Source organism: Leptinotarsa decemlineata, unplaced genomic scaffold (genome assembly GCF_025532065.1).
Source record: "Leptinotarsa decemlineata unplaced genomic scaffold, Ldec_3_MD MMD2_tig00026282_RagTag_RagTag, whole genome shotgun sequence".
Classification (NCBI taxonomy): domain Eukaryota; kingdom Metazoa; phylum Arthropoda; class Insecta; order Coleoptera; family Chrysomelidae; genus Leptinotarsa; species Leptinotarsa decemlineata.
Window position 1 is genome coordinate 13,845,137 of NW_027412668.1, and position 17,456 is coordinate 13,862,592.

The window sequence follows — 17,456 nt, forward strand, 5'->3', positions numbered from 1 at the left end:
AATTTTTATTCATAATTAAACTGCTTTTTACTCACTAGTCTTTTCTCGATAGATTGACAAAAAGTCTCCTATCGGTTTTTTGTTGTCTTAACTTCATCTTACTCTACGAGGATGGTATTTTTCTCAGTCCAAGAGAAAATGAAAGTCCAAGGTTTCAAATATAAAGTTTAATGAGTAGAAAAAGACTCCATGGAAAAAATGAAAACAACGTGTAAAATATTATAAAAAAGGAAAATGTTAAATTCTAGAAAATGAAAGAACTAGAACAAGGAAATGCCGCCAATTTTAACCTAACCTGTTTAATATTTACAAATGCGCCAATTCGGTACAAAATACTCTTAGTTTTACTTTTACTTTTAGGAGAGTGGTGTATAACTTCAAATTTTCGCCCTTCTCTGTAATTGTATTATCAACTTTAGCTAAATAATCAGCACTAGGAACCCAATAATATATAATCTATTTGCAAATGGGAAGTGGAGTCAGATGAAATATTATGTGAACTCTCTCTAAATATCAACTGGTTAGTACAAAAAATAACAAACACTCACATTACGCCTCTTTGAGTGTTCATGGTCAACCATAGGTTCCGTTGACCCACCAACACTTTTATTTCAAACTCCCCTGTATCCATTATCGGTTTGTAAGTAAACTGCACGGATTTTTCTTAAATTTCGCACCACCCGCTTACAAACAAAATAACTTCGCCGATTCAGGACACTTTCCTCAGCCTCGAAGGCTGAGGGATGAGACCCCCGATCTCGTCTCGACGGGGTCCGGTGACCGACTTCTTCTGTCTCGCAAGAAACTCCCAAGCCCTCGCGTCAGCTACGCTATCCAAAAAAACCTCATATCAGCGTTTTTTCAACATTCCCAAGTGTATGATCATCGGCAGGATGCAATACATTTATTTGTTTAGTCTAAGTAAATTTTAACATGACCACAACGGCGCTCGAAAGTCCGACACTCATAAAGTAATTCAGCGCTTTTTCAACTGGAAAAATATCGACACCAAAGAAACGGGTGATCGACCTCGATCTTAATGAATAAAATAATATTTTATGTTACTCTCGCAATGACCGTTATTACACTACTCCCCCGTTCGTAAAAGTTCTGGGCACACAGTGCCATAACTTTTCAATCAAATAAAGCAACAATATGATAACCAAAATGAAAATTCGTAATGTATCCTAATGCTAACAAAAATTCTGTCGCTTTTCGGCGAACAAAGGTTTCGCGTCTGATCCGCGCACTGCACTCGCGAACACTCGCGTTTGTGCGTGATTCACTTCTGCAGTCAGCGAGGCTCCCTTGCCTGCTGTAACCTGATGTGGTGTGGTGTAATGCGGGAAGTAACCTTTTTCACGAGTCCGGGAAGCCTCAGGACTTTCCGCAACTCTCAATGAATAAAGTAATATTTTATGTTACTCTCGCAATGGCCGTTATTACATTATTATGAAGTATTTTTGGTGAAATATTTGCTCATTCATTAATTGTCTTCTGCATGTTGATATTCGTGAAACCTACCAACAGAATATGTTGTTGATGTGTCAGACGAATTGGCTACTTGGTATTTCTAAATATACGAATAAGCATAAACAGTGCATTCCAGTTGAAACGAGCTACTTTGATTGAGTCATTTGATAGGGGGTCTGTAGGAAGATCGTGAAACACGTCAACTTCAGTTTCAAAGGTGACATATTTCTACGTTAAAATCAACCTCCTTTGTCAGCCACTACAACCGCCTTCAAAATGGAAATAATTATCGAGTAACACTTTATTTGAAAGGTATTCAATTCTATACCCATCTCTGCATGATGTATTATTTGAATTCGTACAGCTAACCAGGATCAACAAAATATTTACTGTGATTCATAATTTGCATTTGTGTTTTTGTAGCCCTGTCAGGAACTGGGGCCATAAAAACTATTTTGGTATCTCACTTTATACCAATAAAAACTCATTGTACCTCTACCACTCATCCACCATTATATTTCCTTTTTTCAAATTTAGTTTCATCAATTTCAATTATTTTACTTATTTCACCCAATTTCGAAAAGTTGTCTTAGCGCAATTTCAAACAAATCACTTTCACGCAAAATGGATGTTTTACTGCTCAGCAAAAGTTGTTCCAATCAATCACAGATTCTGAGCCCATGTTTATTCCATGGATTATGAACTCCATTCTGCCTCGCGGCAGGCCCTACACCTTATGTCAGAAACCTCTATACCCATCACGCGACTACGGTAGTCTAAGATGTTGAAGACACCAACCTAGCAGGGTATGAACCCCTGAGTTTCCAACTCCAGCCCATTTAACCTGAGGAAATCGAAGGTCAGACGCCAAGGTCTTCAATGTTGTTGAAGAAAACCCCAGGCTTATCCTTGTTTTGTCTGCGACTTTGATATGGACCTTTTGCTAAACGGGTTCCAACTCGGTGACAGAGGTGATCACCTCGTTCAGTTCACCATCTTCTCTGGCAGCTGCCCTGAAGAGAAATGCTTCAATTCCTGGTTTCTCATGGTCACGGACCATGCAGAGAAGGGGATCCAAACTCCTTACGACTTTACAAGCTCCATCCAGTACCATTATATCATGTAAGACACTCCAAACTCAAAAGTCAACGGTCCCCTTGTTGTCGGGGGAAGTGCAACCGTGAAACGGACAATTTTAATACAAACTCCCATGGAGGAACATACTTTTTTTGGTCTTCACGTTGAGTTGATACAGCTCCTCCCGAGTCCCATTCCCTAATCTAAACGAGTAGAGTAAGATTGGAACGACAAGCATATTTGTTGCAGCGAATGTGTTCTTCACCGACAGTTCCGACGTCTCTCTGGGATCCAAATGGTACAGGATGCTTCCTTCTACGAGCTGCACATTCCCTCCGTAGTTTCCGTATCGTCCTCTTTCAAGATCGGCATGTTGCATAGTTGTCTATCCCGAATTTCATACACCGATAGCATGCCGGTACTCTTCCACCACCCCCAACGCATGATGGATATCCATTCCTCCACAGGCATGAAGTTTAGGATCATCCATGTAAAACAAATGGGTCACCTTGTGTCTCTGGTTTCTGGAGGTGCCACAGTTATACCCTCGAGTATTTCTGAGCGCAGAAGTGAAGGGGACTGAGGGAACCGCCCTGAAATACACCCATTCTAAAAGTGGGGTGTATTATTCTTATTATTATATTTAAAAACTCATTCGGTTCGTGATCAGTTTCAGTGAAACTACAACTGATGATATTGGTTACATGTGTACAGAAAATTATCATAATTCAATTTGCATTCTTCATCGCAGTTGGTACAACAATTGCCTTTGATTACATTTGAAATTTCGTTCTAATTCATGATTAACATTTTCATAAATCGCTATCGTCTAAATGGACATTCAAATCAAGAATTTTGATGTTAGGTAGTCGGTGACAAAATCTTTTTTCCGAAATGTCACTTAAAGTGAATGCATGTCATCAGAAAACTAATCAATTGTGAAATCAATTTTTTTCAATACGAAACTGTGCAAAGTAAACTCTAAGAATACTAAATTTCTATGTGAGTGTAATTTTACATCTATTTCCTTCCATTGATCACGTTGTTATCACGTAGTTTTCCTATGAATGAAAGTGTTTCGTGTTCATGTGTAAGTAGTTGTTCAAGGAGGGGTAGTTTGGAGACAAACTTCTTTACTCTTTGTTGAGAGTTCATGTTGAACATAATTTCATAATCCTTTCATCGGGAGGTATAAAAATGAAGAAGTAGACAGCAAAAAGATGTGTTTATTCGTTCTGTATATTTTCTATCTCATCTACCTCTTCTATATTATCTTCCACGAAAACACTATAATATTTGAATTAAAGGGGTTATATTTTCAGGGGTGATTAATTTTTTGGGAAAGAAAGATTTTGGTTTTCTACTACTCCATCTTGATACAAAAAAAGATGAAAAGTATCTTCTGTATAATTCAGAGTTCATATAGAAGTATTTGTTTCGAAAGAATTATTTTCTTTCGTGTAATTCATTGTTTATATGAAAGTAGCTGTTTCAGGAGGACTTTCTTTCAGTTTGTGTCTGAAAGTTACTTCTTTGCATGATCTACACATTCATGTATAGAGTTTCAAATTGATTACTTCCTTCCTTTCTTTGGAAGATTCTCTCATCCCTTTTTTTGTATCAGATGGAGTAGTAGAAAGCCAAAAACTTTCTTTCCCAAAAAACTATAATATTCAAATATAAAAGTCTAGAATCATTTATTTAAGAATGCATATTTTACATTTTCATAAATTACCAATATTGGAAGAACGTTTATTGTGCATCTGAAATTTTTCGCAGCTCATATGAATCGAGACGGTTATTCTATGATATTCTAAAATTCTTTTACGAGTCGATGTGTGCAGTTAAAGAGGTGAAATGGGCATAGAAACACATCTAGCCGATCGCGTAAAGTACAAAAATTTCATTCCTGCCCATGAATTTCATGACACAGAAGACTATAAAAGGGAATATTAACAAACGGAGTATTTCATCTTTCATTTTACGATGCCGGTGATAAAATTGTCAAAGAAAAATTATGAATGTTTAGTGTTACTATAAAGTAGACGTGCTGTAGAATTTTTGTTCTTCATTATTTCACAGTAGAAAATAATGAAATTGACGTTTGCTCCTTGAGTTAGATTTGATATATTTCTTAAGCTTTTTCAAAATGTTTTGTTTGTGTGTATGCTTTGTTGAATTGCTGAGTTGAATTTCGCAACTGAATTTTGATGCAGTTGAGAATGAAAAGAGAGAAAAAAAGAATAATTCGAAATAGTGGACAAGATGACGCATATAATTATTGGACATAGCCATAACTCGGCAATGAAAACAGTACACTCTGCTACTGTTATTGCATGGGCGCATCACAGCTGAAGACAGTCGTATGAAATACTTCTCCCATCTTCATACAAAAAATTTGGAAAACTTCCGGCGGAAGTAAAAGCAATGAAATTCAAAATAAGATGTGAAATGAGAAATGAAACTCTATGTTTTTTACCACTTTTATTTATAACTAACGTTACTGCAGGTTAAGGACATTTTCAAACTTATACATTGAACTGAAAATGATTTACTACATTAGCCCTTATATACCACAACTGTAGGCAATAACAGAGGTGATCAACTTAATTGAATACCTGAATTTTAATTACCTGTGATAATGTGGACACGCTAATTTGAAAACCGGTGAGTAAACAGGTTGCACCCGCAATGCCTATGAATTTTCAAGAATTCCTTATAATTGAGTTTGCAACCCTTCCTTGCATAGTGCAAAATTTCCATATCGTCCAGATTCGGGAACTTGTGGTTGCATCCCAAAGAATGGTTGGAAAACTTCGAATCATTTTTACCTATTATGAAGGACCTTTCATGTTCAGCATACCGTTTTAAGAAATTTCGATCACATTATTCCACATAAACACTATTACACTCCGGACTTCCGGACACTTAGGCTTATAAACTCCAGATTTCTCCAACTTGTCCACTTCATCTTTGGCATTGATAAGGAAATCAGATAACCTGGCATGTGGTCTGAATGCCACTTCCAAATCATTTTTTTCTGAAGAAACTCGCAATTATATCCCATTGCCAAATTGAAAATTGCCAAAAACGACTTTCCTCGATAGGAAACTATCGAGGAAACTCCTGCTCCTATCGAGCAACGTCAACTCCCTTGCAAAGGAGGGTTCTGCAAGCATCTTCATCGGACCAGAACCTGTCATTGGCAAACAAAGATTAAACACCTGGATGGCAAGAAGATTCAAGGACAGAATTTTCCAGGATTGGCTCAGTCCAAGGTGTTTATTCACCCTTCGAAGCTTGATACCAAACAGTTGTTGGACTACAGTAGGGACGAACTACGATGTCTCACAGGCCTTCTTACAGGTCACTGTCATGTGAATCATCATATGCAGAGACTGGGACTGTCATAAGACAGTGTGTGTCGTCTATGTTTGGAAAATGATGAAATAACAGTTCACATACTTACTTTGTACTTATGATGCACTGTTTGGAACCCACATACTTTGTGCCTGCCCCACTGGGGACCGAATCAGATTTTTAGAGTCTGGCAGAGCCGTACTCTCACCATCTGATCTGAAAGTCCACTCACCATCAAAACTAATCGGCTTCGTTCAGAAGCTGTGTTTATTTGGTCGAGTATGAATAGGTGTGAGCCACAATACACTTTTGCGGGTTGTGATGGAGGGTCGAATTGACCCACTCACTCTGCACCTAATCTAATCTGCCCATATATTGATTTCTGGTTGTATGATCTGGGGGTATATTATTCTGTAAGTGAATTTACGGCTTTGTTTTCTGACTAACTTCTGGATTGTGTCTGCGTTGAAACCATTAATTTTAATTTTCATAGCTAGATTGTTAGCAGACAAAGGTAGTGAGAATGCTCTGTGCATCAAATTTATTCTGATTGTATATAATGTTCAGGTCTAAGATATTTATATATGTTTCTCTATCTCTCTTTGAAGTATGAACTGTAGTATCAATTGGGATTATTCATGAATGTCATAAATTGGTTCAGCTATCGTGTGGCAGCTCTGAAACAGAATTTATTATAGTGGTCTCCAAGCTGTTCATAAATATGTCTGCTTAAAGTGGACTGAGGGTGAGCCCATTGGTAAACCTGAATCCAGTTCATAAAATTTGTTGAACTGTAGGTAACAACTGTGTGCCTAAATCATATGTGATATGGTCCACTTTGGCTTGATCTAATATATCTAAAAAGAGGGGCTTTCATTCGTTATATGGTATGTTGGAGAACATACTCTTTACATCGAATGAAACTAAAATTGAATAAGGTGGCGTGGTTTGGTTACTTATGTTTTCCACTAAGTAAATTTTTAATCCTGTGGGGTGGGACGAAATTGGTACCACTTTTAGCAGACATTCATGAACAGCTTGGAGACCACTATAATAAATTCCGATCTGGGTAAAAAATATTCATTTTAGGTACATATATGTAGACGATATTCTTGCCTGTTTCGAATATACTACTCGACAGCTGAACCAGTTTATGACATACATTCGGTTGCAGAAAGCTATAATGGATCACATCAGCCGCTGACCACAATACAGTTATCTTTTTTTATGGCATTCCTTGTTGTCCTAAAGCATCCACTTAGTATCACTTATCATCATTTCTTATCATTATCATCACTTATCATCACACGTGACGATCCGATCTTAAAAAGTATCGTTATGTTTGAGCAAAAGCAAAGAAGAAGAGACCTCGAAATGAGACAATTTCTGTTGATAATTCAAATCCTTGGACAACAACTTTTCGAGCTTTTTGACCTTGTCAATAGGTTTTAAACCATCAAAAACCGCATGGAAGCCTACGCACAGATCTTTCGACATTCCACGCATCGTTACTGATGGATCAGTCTCCACCAGGATCCCCAAATCCTCCTCCTGGTTACTACTGTGGGTCGACCACTTCAAGGATAAAATCTCCGAAACTAACGTCGCACAGTGCGTTCATTAAATTATTGTGAAATGACTGGTTGATTTTTTGGACCGTTTCGGCAGCGCTTTGGTTCAATTTAAATTGGTACACGAAAGAAAAAGTATTTTAGAAACAAATTCTCCCATATGAACATTGAATTATACAAAAAAAATTATTTCTATTCAGTTTGTAGTCCAAACATTAATTATGGAATTGAAACAGATATAAGTCAAAAGAACGCTACACAATATAAAAAATAAAAGAACTACGATATAACATTTTACTTACATGGAACCATGTCATCCTTAACGGCTGACTCAAGTTTTGCAATGAGACACCTGTTTTATTACCCCATCAACACCTTCCTGGATAACCTTACAAGATGAATTACTCGTTTCATCCGTATCATTCCGACTCTATGTCACGGAAGAGACAAATCTCCTCTTGTCGAAACATACAGGGTGTTTATTAAACATGCGGCAAAAAAATAAGGGACTATTCTAAGGATATTTTTTCCTTTGATGATTTTCGATAGGGCGTTTTGTTTCGAAGATACGGGGAAAAAGAATTTCGACAATAACATTTTTGGTAATTTTAAAATTATGAACATAACCGAAATGAAAGTATAGCGGATTTCATTAGTTCGGACTTCCATTATTGTCTACTATGATATATATTGATTCGAAATCCCTGAAGGAATCTATAAAAAATAAAAAGATTAGCTGAAAAAATACAAATATATTGAGCAAAAAGACTGAAATTACAATGAAATAAAATACAAACAACAACCAAAAAATTAAAACAAAGAATTATACTATTAACACGGGATGAAAGTTAAAAGCACTCGAATGACCTATTGATAGTCAGATCTGGAAGGAATGAGTCCAGTTATCATCCGAAGACGATTTTTTGTTGATAATTTTTTAATTTTCATCTCGTGTTAATAGTTCAAATTTTTATTTTTTTTATTTTTGGGTTGTTGTTTGTATTTTATTTCATTGTAATTTCAGTCTTTTTGCTCGATATAATTTTTATTTTTCAGCTAATCTTTTAAATTTTTTTCAGATTCTTTCAAGGATTTCAAATCAATTTATATCATACTAGCTATTACCCGCGGCTTCGCCTGCGTAGGATTTGGTTTGCCACATTGAGTTTCGTGACAGACCATTTCATACAAATAGTTACAATATATTTTCATTAACAATTATTGAAATTTTTTTTATAGAAAGTATTCCATGTTACTTTTAATACCTCCAAGAACATGTGTACAATGTTTCATGATGATCGGTTTAGTAGTTTTCGCGTGAAACTATAATAATAGGGGAGCCCAAGCGGGGATTTCGGAATTTACTGAAGCGCGGCAGAATAATATACAGGGGGATACCTTGTTCCCGGTTAAGTACCTACACCAAATATGAGCCCCATAAAGGATCAGATTAGTAAAAAAAAGTTGATCATCAGCAATTTTCGAACGCGTCAGATTAAAGAAAGGTCGGTTAATTACCTGCTAAAAAGTGTATATTCCAGTAATCTGACAATTTGAGAGTGACTTAAAGAAAGGGGAGGGAAGCAAATCTGTAAAAAAATAACGTCATTTCGACATTCTCCAGCGTAGCAAATTTTTTTTATTTTGAAGGAAAGAATTCAAGGATGACGAAAAATATATAATCTGACGATTTCCGCAAGCCGAAATAACAAAAATTCGTCGATAAAGTTCAATGCGTGCAGCTGTGTGATACCTATATTTCCCCTCTCCGAGTTTCTATTCCTCTATTCTCTATTCACTTTTTCTCTAACTATTACTCTCTCACTCCGTCCCCACTCTGAATTCTGTTGCCATGACGCCATCACAGGTGATTACAGAGACTAGTTCGTGATGAAGATGAAGATGATGATTAATTGATGGATGTAGCCGTTACTACGTGGTAGGAAATCATAATGAAGAAAAAAGAAATTAAACTTTCTATGTTTTTTACCACTATCTATAAGGACATTTTCAAACTTATACAATATATAAGTTTAAAAATGTCCTTAGAGGACGAAACTGCAGTAACGTTAGTTACATACGAAAGTAGTAAAAAACATGGAAAATTCAATTTCTCTCTTCTCCATTAATTAATCGATTGATTATAAAAAAATTAATATTCTTGGGCATTTTTTCAAAATTATTCTCTTATAAATACAAGTATTCTAGTTGAAAAACATACACTTATTTATTTGCATGCTATTTCCTGAGCTTTTCAATTAATTAAGTTGGATGAATTTTTGAAAAAATATTGTTTTTGCCAGATTAAGCGAATCCCTCTAGATAATCGTCAGATTTTGAGACAGCACGTCTAAAATATAAAGATGAACCATACATATCTCTATCTGACGCGCTTGAGTATTTCAAAATGACGAATTTTTTTTGCACATTATAATAATGGTCGCGAGTTTGCGTCAGATCGAAATCGTTAGATTATTGAATGAGAGCTTTTTTTTTTGAACTTTACACCCCCTCAGAAAATCTGACGCGCTCAATTGAATTTTTTTTCTTTTCACTTTTAACCCTTACGTATAACCACTCACATCATGCAAACGATCAGATTAACATACCAACATTAATGAAAATACGTAGGACATTGATGCTATCAATATCTGACGTGCTCGAGTATGTCCATGAAACAGTATTTTTTTACATATATGAAAATCTATAGCCGCTTCCCCCACCGATGAAAAGGTATGTATTATAAAACATTTTTTTCTTCTTATCATCTAAGCTTTGCGACCTAATATGTCTCAATGACGCTCGAGTAAATCCCCATTTTGCATCGTGGGCTCTCCTGCTATAACAAACAAACTTACATTCGCATTTATAATATTAGGAGGGGCCAATGGATGTCCGAACTAATGAAATGCACCACGAAACATTGCCAACCACCTTCAAATAAAAGTATAGCGTACTACACTAGACCTACCGAGTAATAAAAATTCTAACAATTCCGTTGGTATCTATCAACATTCCGATTACAGTGGAAGATGTGGAAGATTTGAGAAATCGGATAATTGCTGGGTGTAACGCAATCAAAAACGATCCTGGTGTTTTTGAAAGAGTTCGGGAGTCGATGAGGAGAAGACTGGATTTTTGCATACAAGCAAGGGGTTATGATTTTCAACAGTTCTTGTAGATTAAGAAACATTGCAAGTAAATTTTGGTAATGAATTGCTATTGTCGAAATTCTTTTTCGCTCCGTATCTTTGAAACAAAGCACCCTATCAAAAATCATCAAAGGACAAAATATCCTTTGAATAGTCCTTGGAATAGTGCTTAACATTTTTTGCCGCATGTTTAATAAATACCCTATAGAGGAGACATTCATACGCTTATTTGATTCAATCCCAGCCATAGAAAGATTGTTAAGTCTATTGAGAACACGTTTTCTACAGCAGAACAAAAAATGATCATTATCTTTAGTTTCTATCCAAACGTCACTTCTGTGCATAAAAATCGTTCAGAGAGTTTATTTTCCATTAAATTTTTTTTTTCTTGCTTCGAAAGTTCTCCAAATTTTTTGTATAGATACCTGAAGATGGAGAAGTAGAGAGACTGTAGATTGTACCATGTAGCACTCAGAAGTTTGTTGCAACCTCACCTCGAGCTTGTTTCCCTGGGTAATTTTTCATATCACTCGCATGGATGAACCTAGTAAATATAATATACATCTCTGTGACCTTCATTGACTGAGGTAAGTATCAGTAGTTGTATAAGTTGAGATATAATATATTCTCAAAATTATCCTTTGCAAATGTCACACAGGCATTACTGGCAAATATAAAAAAATTATGAAAATATAAATATAAATGATATATGAAAAAATACTTTCTAGAGTATGAAATATCAGACCCCAAAAATATCTAAAGTCTATCCAAATTCAAGATAGAGTAAAACAAAACAAAACCGAAGCGTGATGTTCACGTGATCGCCCACTGTCAGATGGAAAGGGCAGCGTTCATTGGTGAATTGGCCTTCTTGGTTCAAGTTCGATACCAGCACAGGGTTGTAATCAGTCGTTTGCGTGCTTGTGTGGCGTGCGTTATAGTATATTGTTCAAAGTTGTTTTCCAAGATGTCCAGTACAGACACTGCTGATGACACTGTGAGCTATCCTCTGAATCCAGCCAGGAAACGATCCAAAAAAAGACATTTAAGTGTTGAGATGAAAGAAGTGATTTTAAATGTGTTCAAGAAAAAAATGGAAGAAATTGAGACATCGACTGTCGACGAAGTCGTATCGAGAGTTTCCGATAAAATTGGAGTGTGTTGCGCTTCGATTTACAATATTTTACGGAAATATAAACAAAATCATACATTTTCCAAACGGAATACAAATCAGAATCGTCAAACCATTATAAAATCAATAGATGATGCTGATAAACATGCAATCAGGAGAAAGTGCATGAGTACATTTTCAGAAATGAAATAACCACGATAGACAAAGTAAATGAATGAGTGAATGAGAAATAAATGAAAATGTTTTATTGCCAAGTTTCAAGCGGTCAACATTCCATAAAGTATTGAAACATTTGAACTTCGTATGGAAAAAACGAGGGCGCAATAGTTTATTATTGGATAGAGAGGAAATTGTGTTATGGAGGAGAGAGTATCTGACCAAAATTGAATATTATAGGGAACAACAGAGAACAATTTATTATATGGATGAAACCTGGGTTAATGCTGGCCATACTACCCCTAAAGTATGGGTCGATGAAACTGTGACCTCATCTAGGAGGGCCTTTCTAGATGGACTATCCACCGGATTAACAAATCCATCAGGTAAACTTATATTTATATCAATACCTGCCTCAATCTCAATATATAAAAAGTAACCCTCGTATTTGTTTTATTTACTCACATACCTCTTCATAATTTCAGGTGAAGTAAGACGGGTTAATATTTGTCACATCGGCAATGAGAATGGGTTTGTTGCTGAAGGGCTGTGGTGTTTCGAGTCGATGAAAACTGGAGATTATCACGAAGAAATGAACGGTGAGTCTTTCGAACAGTGGTTTTCCAAAGTTCTACCCCATCTGGAGGATAATGCTGTGATTGTAATGGACAATGCACCTTATCATTCGCGACGGTTAGAGAAGATTCCGACAACGTCTTCAAAGAAGGTTGAAATCCAAAATTGGCTGCGATCAAAGAATATTAGCTTTGAATATGCTAAGAGTACAACTACTAAAAATTGTCAAAGAGCGCAAGCTTGAATACCAAAAATATATAGTCGATGGGATGACAGCAGGCCAAAACAAAATTGTCCTTCGCCTGCCTCCATACTACTGCGAGCTCAATCCCATCGAGTTAATATGGGCGGATGTGAAGAATTTTGTAGCTCAGCATAACACCACGTTCAAATTTGCAGATCTCAAAGTACTTTTTGATGAGGCTTTGAAAAGAATCACAGCGGAGAAATGGGAGAAGTGTGTTCGGCATGTGATATCGGAAGTCGAGACAAAGATGTGGAAGCTTGATAACATAATAGAGGCACAAATCGAGCCACTGATAATTCAGATTGGTGAGGATGACACTACTGATGAAGAGACAAATTCATCCAGTTGAATAATTTTGATTATTATTATTTTTGATTTTACATAAAATAGAAATTATCAATAAAGAAATAATTACGTCTCTTTTCATATAATGCTTGAGTGCGCTGTGAAAAAATCCAATGAAAATCTTTTTATATTACACATTTCATCTGCATTCTTCCCGTTAAACTGCAAAACTTGTGCATTTCACTCGTTATTATAAAAAAGTTTTCCTAAATATGATAAGCATTTGCGATCAACAAAATGTTGGTTCTGAATGCGACCCTGGCCAATTCTTGGGATTTTCAATATCACGTGCGTAGGGCATGTCAATGTTTACATCCACTCTATCTTGGATTTGAATTTACTTGAGTGTCAGACCAAATTTGCAATAAAATAATTTACATTTTGAAAGTTGGAGAAATGTACCAGTGTGAAGGTGGCCATGCGTTTTCATCCATGTGTTTGGTGAAAGATGGTTTCATGAAAAAATATTCCCAGCAATGTGTTTCTGCAAGGAGTTATGAATTTTTCTAATGAAAATTGAATTAAGGGTAGAAGGGGGTGTTCTTTCGCGTTACTAAATCAGCGACCCTTCTGGGGTTGATAAGCATGCCGCATTCGATGGTTTCATGAAAAAAATTTCCTAGCAATGTGTTTCTGCAAGGAGTTATGATTTTTTTCTAATGAAAATTGAATTAAGGGTAGAAGGGGGTGTATTTTCGTGAGACAAAATCAGTGACCCCTCTGGGGTTAATAAGCATGCCAAATTCGATGGTTTCATGAAAAAAATTTCCAGCAATGTGTTTCTGCAAGGAGTTATGATTTTTTAAATTGAAATTGAATTAATGGTAGAAGGGGGTGTATTTTCGTGAGACAAAATCAGTGATCCATCTGGCGTTATTAGGCATGCCAAATTCGATAGTTTCATGAAAAAATATTTCCAGCAATGTGTTTCTGCAAGGAGTTATGATTTTTTCTAATGAAAATTGAATTAAGGGTAGAAGGGGGTGTATTTTCGTGAGACAAAATCAGTGACTCCTCTGGGGTTAATAAACATGCCAAATTCGATGGTTTCATGGAAAAATATTGCCAGTAATGTGTTTCTGCAAGGAGTTATAATTTTTTTAAATTAAAATTGAATTAAGGGTAGAAGGGGGTGTATTTTCGTGAGACAAAATCAGTGACCCATCTGGGGTTGATAAGCATGCCAAATTTGATGGTTTCATGAAAAAATATTCCCAGCAATGTGTTTCTGCAAGGAGTTATGATTTTTTCTAATGAAAATTGAATTAAGGGTAGAAGGGGGTGTATTTTCGTGAGACAAAATCAGTGACACCTCTGGGGTTAATAAGCATGCCAAATTCGATGGTTGCATGGAAAAATATTCCCAGCAATGTATTTCTGCAAGGAGTTATGATTAATGAAAATTGAATAAAGGGTAGAAGGGATGTATTTTCGTGAGACAAAATCAGCGACCCATCTGGGGTTAACAAGCTTGCTAAATTCGATTGGTTTCTTGAAAAAATACTCCCAGCAATGTGTTTTTTCAAGGACTTATGCTTTTTTTAATGAAAAGTGAATTAGGGTAGTTGGGGGTGCTCTCGCGAGACCAAATCAGCGACCCTTCTGGGGTTAATAAGCATGCCAAATTCGATGGTTTCATGAAAAAACATTCCCAGCAATGTGTTTCTGCAAGGAGTTATGATATTTTCTAATGAAAATTGAATTAAGGGTACTCGGGGGTGTATTTAATTATTTGACAGAAAAAATATTCCTAGCAACGAATTTCCTTTCGGAATTATTTTTCTGCTTCTATTATTATCAGTTGTTGTACAATTTCAATAAAATGCGGTTCATTTCATAAAAAAAAGGATTTTCATCATCGTTTGAATCATTTCCAATCACATCAGTTCGTTTCCAGCAATGAGTCTATCAATGTAAAAATTTCCATGGCTAGCCATGTGAATAATTGAGGTGAAACGACCTATGGCGGAATAGCGCGCTCGCCTCTCTTTCACCAAACACATGGATGAACACGCATGGCCACCTTCACACTGGTGAGAAATGTTCACTTATAGTTGTTTTTTTCCCAACAAAGATTCAATAATAACTCCATTGAATATATGCATAAAATAAATCACCTTGACTGAGATGTCAGATTTCAGAACTTGTCAGAATTTGTCACAATCCTTTGCAAGATCAACTTTCGAATCAAAATTCGTTTTAGAAATAGAAATTGGAATGAGAAGAAGATCATATCCATATACATATCCATTCAGGAATCTATTATAAATTGAAATAATTAGTTTGAAGTCTAAATTTGAGATTGAAAACTCAAGTACAATTTAAACATCTAAATTACGAGTTTAACGTCAAAATTACGATGTTGAAAGCTGATGTACAAGTTAGGAATAGAAACTATGAGTTTAAAGTCAACGTTGTAAGTTTGAAACCAAAATCAATCAAGAAACGTGAAAGAAAAGTTCAAGAACCTTCTGCGCTTCTACATATGTCGTTTCATGTCGAAATTATGATTTCAAAGCCAACAATTGAACTTTACGAGTTTGAAGTGAAAATCTGGATTCTAAAATAAAAATTTGCAAAGTCAAGTTACAAATTTGAAGTCAAAACTAGAAGTTTCAAATAGAAATTACGAAAATAATGACGAAATTTTGAACACACTATTTCCATTTTAATGTCGAAATTATCAATTTTTTGTCAAAATTTTAAAACCGAAATTTTGACTTTGAATTCGAAATTATGGGTTTGAAGTCAAAATTTTGATTTAGATATAAAAACTACTAGTTCACGATCAAAAGTAGTCATAGTTGGAATAACGAGTCAAATTAAAATTTTGACTTCGAATTCGAAATCACGTGCCTGACAAAAAAATTTTGATTCAGAATCGAAATTACGAGTTCAAAATCAAAAATATGACTTCACTGTCAAAAGTACGAGGTCAAATTCGAAATTCAAGAATTAAAGAAACAAAAAAATGAATATGAGACTTTTTCGAGTCTTATTTGCAGAATGATAATATCTCTGGAATCTTCCAGTCAGAAATGTCAAATATAGTTTCCCTTCTCAAACGGTGGAAATCTTCCTAAATTAAATCACCAGCGGCGCCTTCGGAAAGCAATTGATTTCATCGTTTCTCCAATAACTACCACAACCCCTCCTAATCGTATCATGAATCTTTCATATAATGCTCGATATCCTTTCTAACCTCCTTCACCAACTGATAATTCCAATAGGTTCATATCGATTACGAGCAAAGTTGGTGTGTAGAGTCAACGGACCGTGTGACCAACTTAGCATCGAAGGACTTTTTCCAGCCGTCTGTAACGATGCCATTGGCTTGATGTCTTTGATCGTTCCCAAGAATCGACGAGGATGGAGGGAGTTTTTCATTTCGATTGTGTCAGTAGGAGATTTGAGCCGGTTCTAAGCCTCCCCCCACCACTATGACGTATTAATTGCTTTTTTATTGGTTGTTGTTTGGTGAAGTCAATGTGATGTGACCTTGAAGGGTGTGGTGTATGGATCGTTCAGAAATTTTTTCCCGGTTCTAATACTCCCCCACCAATATGACGTGTTATTTGCTTTTTTTTGTTGTGCAGTGAAGTCAAGGCGTTGTGACCTTGAAGTGTCTGGTGCATGGATCGTTCAGATTTTTTTTTCATATGAGATTTTGTGTGTGTATGTGTGTGTGTGTGTGTGTTAGAGAATGCACGGTACAGGGTTTCATCATGTGCTTGTTTGTCTATGTACAAACATACGTCTGCATACTTCGAAGATCCTCCAAGTAATGAATGCTCCATCGGTGTGAGGGCACCAAGTTAGTAGTGGAGTGACGTCACAGCAATAACCGTTCAACGGCTAGAGAGCGACATGTTCACTCCACGACGTGTGGCAGAGTAATGCGTATTCATCAGTCTGCTCTCACCTCCCTCGATGTAGTGAAGGATGTGACGTAACGCCCCAGACTCGCCATCAATGGTGACACGCAGGCGGGCGAGGACTGTGCTAACGTCTGTCCTCTCCGAGAGCGCAACGACAATTGCTTGTTCGGCTATCGCTCTCGAAGCAGTGAATGATGTGACGTAACGCATCACCCTACCCTCGCTATTGATGGTGACACGCAGGCGGGCGAGGACTGTGCAAACGTCTGCCCTCTCCGAGAGCGCAACGATCACTGCTTGCTCGTGCCGGCAACTCGCATCAAATTGGGAGATGGGCTTGGCTGTGACGTCAGGCATCTCTAGTGGATGCATCGATGTGTCCTTACCTACCCTCACTCTCTACGGTGATGCGCAGGCGACGAGGATTATGGTATTTAAGAAGCGGGCGAGTGTTGGTTATGTCAGTTTCCATCGAGTGAGTTAGTGAGA

The 17,456-nt window shown here is 36.5% G+C and overlaps 2 protein-coding genes across 2 annotated transcripts in view; both read left to right on the plus strand.

The window, feature by feature from the left end:
- wake (ankyrin repeat and fibronectin type III domain containing protein wide awake) overlaps positions 1–17,456 on the plus strand; it is a 199,830-nt gene that overhangs the window by 28,180 nt on the left and 154,194 nt on the right. The gene's annotated exons all lie outside the window — the stretch shown is intronic.
- The window catches only part of LOC141484586 (uncharacterized), a 36,766-nt gene continuing 26,734 nt past the window's right edge, over positions 7,425–17,456 (plus strand). The window contains exon 1 of the mRNA XM_074179556.1: positions 7,425–7,521. Within this exon, the coding sequence (XP_074035657.1) occupies positions 7,425–7,521 (97 nt within the window). The remainder of the gene's footprint in view (positions 7,522–17,456) is intronic.